This window comes from Branchiostoma belcheri, unplaced genomic scaffold (genome assembly GCF_001625305.1).
Source record: "Branchiostoma belcheri isolate BF01 breed outbred unplaced genomic scaffold, Haploidv18h27 scaffold232, whole genome shotgun sequence".
Classification (NCBI taxonomy): domain Eukaryota; kingdom Metazoa; phylum Chordata; class Leptocardii; order Amphioxiformes; family Branchiostomatidae; genus Branchiostoma; species Branchiostoma belcheri.
This window is the reverse complement of record NW_017803835.1, coordinates 173,231-177,688: the sequence shown is the minus strand read 5'-3', so window position 1 is coordinate 177,688 and position 4,458 is coordinate 173,231. Positions and strand designations below refer to the sequence as shown.

General features: G+C 41.8%; 1 protein-coding gene across 2 annotated transcripts in view; it reads right to left on the bottom strand.

The window, feature by feature from the left end:
* The window catches only part of LOC109470788 (protein GDAP2 homolog), an 8,993-nt gene extending 4,780 nt beyond the window's left edge, over positions 1–4,213 (bottom strand). Inside the window, exons 1-7 of one of the 2 annotated variants that reach the window (XM_019769866.1) lie at positions 4,056–4,213; positions 3,464–3,581; positions 3,405–3,429; positions 2,639–2,792; positions 2,224–2,312; positions 1,473–1,549; positions 544–709 (exon numbers count right to left, since the gene is read on the bottom strand). In XM_019769866.1, coding sequence (XP_019625425.1) covers positions 544–709; positions 1,473–1,549; positions 2,224–2,312; positions 2,639–2,792; positions 3,405–3,429; positions 3,464–3,581; positions 4,056–4,210 — 784 coding nt within the window. In that variant the 5' untranslated portion in view covers positions 4,211–4,213. The other variant, XM_019769865.1, reaches the window with a different exon arrangement.
* Between the last annotated feature and the right edge of the window lie 245 nt (positions 4,214–4,458).

The following is a 4,458-nucleotide window of genomic DNA, read 5'->3' as shown; positions in this document are numbered from 1 at the left end:
ATTATCCTGATGAAGGCGACAGTGGTCGCTGAAAATTTGATCCCTGTAAATAGTGTGTTGGAATAAAGTTTAACGTTTTACTAAGACATTCACTTCTTTGTGCTGTCAGTTTCTGAAACTAAATCAAGGTATAAAGAGTTTTTGAACACCTCAATTCTTGGTTGATAACTCTGATATTTGAAGACATGACTGTTTCTTGTTCTCTTCTGGGCTGGTATCGGATACTTAGTAGTTGGTACATTTATTAGTCCACCAGTTTATTAGTCATTTTGTACATCATTCACAGTCTGGACATTCTACGTCTGTCTTCCAGTGACCCCCACTGTAGGTTTCTTTTCATTTCTGTTACACTAGCACCCCTTTGATGGTTCGTAGTTCTGTACCCTTTCCAGTTTATCTTTGTCTTTCGTTGTATATGGAGTCTATAAACTAAGCCTGAAGTGGGGCACGCATGTTAACAACATCACTGCGATGTTGGTATGACCTGGCCAGAGTTTTGTGTTTTATCTACAATCATGCAAGGAGAGTTTCTAAAAGTCTCACTGCTGTCCTCTGGTCCGATGGGTTTGTCCATGATCCTGATCTGTCTCTCCTGGATGAACGGTTCCCCCTCCTCGTTCCCGATGTCGGCGGGAATCTCCTCCAACACGGCCTGCTCCTCCGCTTTCGTACGCGGGAAGTACAGTGGCATGATTCTCCTGTAGATGTCCTGAACAGAAAAAAAACAAACAAAAGTAAACAAGACTGGCAATGAAAATATACATTACCATGGCGATGGTGGTTGCTGTTAGGGTTATTGCCTTGGTACCCTCCCCTCCCCTGAGTGTATAGTGAACGAGCCCCGGCGTCACAGAAACTAGGATATCCATATAGACAGATTTTCCCGAGGGTTTCCAGGAATGTGGGCATGTCAACAAACAAAGTTGGGAGACATTTATGTGGACAAAATTCCTGTACAATTCCTAGAAATCTTGCAAACTGCACACAATACTGTACCATTAGGCTCCTCCCTGAGACATTGCCAAAAATAAAAACAACATGAAAGGTAACATTTCCAAAGCAAATACCTTTGCATATGGTCTGCTCTGTTAATTCTTACTCAAACACATTCATAATCATATATATGGTCAGACAGGAGTCTAAATCCTGCAAACAAAACGTTTCTAAAGTGTCCTTCCACCTGTTCATTTGGTCTAGTGCACTTGTCTATTATTTCCACTGTACGGATTCTCGACCTCTGACCTCCAACTAAGTTTACCCATTTTAATTAGTATTGTAAATATGATAACATATATGTTAATCTACAATGTATGTATAGTCATGTAGTCATGTCTGTCTGTGGCCCCCGCCATCAGCCCTGCTGCCAGGGTGGCCACTGTATTGTGAATGTCGCAATTTTCGAAAATAAAAAATAAATTCTTTCTCTGTATCATTCCTTTTTCCATCCCTCCTTCCTTCCTTCCGTTTCTCACCTCATCGTTGTCCGTCACGGCGAACACGACCGTCTCTAAGGAGGAGCTGAACTTCTCAAGGAACCTGCGAACCGTTCCTGGAGAAATGAAGAACAGGCCTGGGGTTTACTGGTTTTTATAGTGGTAGAGCTGTGCAGCCATTCTGAAAGTTTATGACATGTAGATGTGTAAATTACTGTAATTCCTGATTTTTTCACGGTACTGTTATGTTCACTGTTTTCACTGTCACTTCTGTACTGTGAAGTTAACAAATAATTCCTGGACTTTCTTTTCCTGCACCTGTCACCACCGTGAATAGTTCCGTGAACTTGTCTATTTTTCTCAGACCGTGAAATTTTGCTACTGTAAACATAAAGTGAATGTTCATCAGTTAAGTAGAGAACATAAGTTGACTATATGTGGTGAAGGTTAGACATCCAGGTAATAAGATGTGCTAAAAAACAGTTACTCAAGCAACTGGATATGATTTTGGAAACTGTCAGACGTTTCAGGTAGCATCCACTACCTTTCGTCAGTGACACTATAAAAGCAGATTTATAAGCACGAACTGTTGATTGATATGCAAATAGGTGAAGACAAATTTTGCCTAAGTCCAAAACGAAACAAAAGCTAGACAAGTGAAGACAAGGATGATGCAGATTAATCAAGTAGCTACCTGAAATGTAATGACTCTTCCAAAATCATAATTATCCAGTTGCTTAAGTAACTGTTTTTTGCTGTAAGTTAACTTGAGTTTTAAAAAAAGTCTTACTGAGTGCGATGTGAGCCCCCTCGTCTGGTGGGTATCCTCTCTTGGGCTGGTTCACGACACACAGGCCGATGGACTGCAGACTGTTTTCTCTGGAGAGAAGAGACAAACATCAGAGACTCTTTAGCACTAAAAACATTTCGAAATATCTTCTGTAGTACCAGAGAAAGCTGCTAGGAGGCCTACAATCAACCACCAACATACCAAGGAATAGTATTGTATAGATCCAACTATATCCAACGACAAGTTACGCAAGCCCACAAATCCAATAGGTTCTCTGCTAGCTCACATCATTCCACTGTTTAAATGGCAGTCTCTTCAGTTCTTCTACACCAACAGATTCTTTCCATGGACTGTAGTGTGTAAATACACCATTCCATGGAGTACACCATTCATAACATAAATAGATTTAAAGTACCTCGCTAGCTGTAGGCTGTTCCTATAACAGTTGAACAGCGCGCTCTCGGCAGCAGTTCGGTACTTGACGTTGTACCTGGGTCCCACCGTGTGGATGACGTACCTCGCCGGCAAGCCGTAGCCTTTCGTCATCTTCGCTTCTCCTGTCCTGCACGCTGGGAGGGCAAAAAAGTGTTTTTATTCTGAACACTCAAATGGACCGTCAAATCTTCCTGTGTTTTTTTTTGTTTTTTTTAATGATTTCAAAGGAAAAATCAGAGACAAATAGGAGTCAAGTCCCGCTGGTGATACAAAAATCAGTAAACCTTTTAAGGAAAAATCTTGGACCTTAAGATCAAAAGTGGACCTTTGAGCGTGTATGTGGGTTTTCTTCCAAACTCTCCCTGGCTACGAGCATGCTTAGGATTCTATATATCACTATGAAAATGTAGTCAGGATATCTAATGATTAACATGTTACGGTAAAGCTTACTTTTGAGATGGTTGGAGCACTCAGCTATGCTTACTTTTGAGATGGTTAGCTATGCTATACACTCAGCTATGCTTTTTTTTTACGGAGTGGTTCAATGCAAGGCCTATACTTCTCGGCATTGAACTAGAAATATGAGAGAAACATGGCTATGTCAAGAGATGGTGGTGAACGTTTGATTTGAAAGCCTGTAGATTGTAGGTTGGTGGGAAACACTTGTCAGGGAGGGAATTCCAAAGCTTGGCCGTACGGGGAAAGAAACTGTCAATGTAAAAAGATTTCGAACAAGGAATGCTTACTTTTAAGATGGTTGGAGCACTCAGCTATGCTTACTTTTCAGGTGGTTGGAGCACTCGGCGCGTAGGTCCGGCCCGGCGGCCTGGAAGATCCTCTCGCTGATCAGGTTCCTGTCCGTCAGCGTCTCGTTCGTCGTGTTCACGATCGCCGTGCAGTTCAAGGTCGTGATGTCACCCTCCCTGAAGGTCAGACAAGACAAAAAATGCAAAATCAGATATGATTTCCAACTTCTGGAAAGTATTGGACGGTCCTTCATGCAATTCCTAGCTTTCTGAATTCCCCCATGTCTAATTTATGCTGGAAAAAAGAAAAGAAACTGATCTCGATCCAGTTTTAGCTCACTGAAGAGCTAACGCTATGTACAGTATTTACAGGTTCAGTGTACCGGGGAAACTCCCCTAGCTCTTTTCGACAAGTACAATGAACAGTGGACCACAGCTTAACGTCCCGTCCTAAGGACTGTGATCCTAAACAGTAGCGTGCATGTCAGGTGAGCAACATCAGCTGGGATTCAATCTCCCAACCTCTAGGTCCAGAGGCAGGATCGCTAACCACTAGTCTATGTGTGCTCACTGCAAGAGCCATTTTCTGTATTTGAACTTTTGACAGTCTGTAATAGGAAACAAATATATACAAAACAAAAAAAGCCTCACCATAGCACGACTTTCCTGTTGAGTTCTTCGTTGACAGGAAACCTGGACGTCCTGTCCTCCGCGGGGGGGTCGGGGTAAGACGGGACGTAAGCGTTCGCCCACCGACACAACTCCCTCTCCTCAACTATGTTCAACCGAGCTCCCAACGGATCCATGCCTGATCTACAACAGTATAAGAGGGTAGAATTGTAACATCATAACATCAGATATACTTTAGACTAGATTTACAATTTCTATTGCTCAACACTTGCACAAGGTACAATGTATGGCAAACTACATTAAAGAAAATAACAAACAATAAAACAAATGTGTTGAATAAGACCTACATGTAATGTAGAATAAAACCTAACATATCCTAATTACTCAAACAATAAAGGATAGCACAAGTCTTTGATAAAGTGTT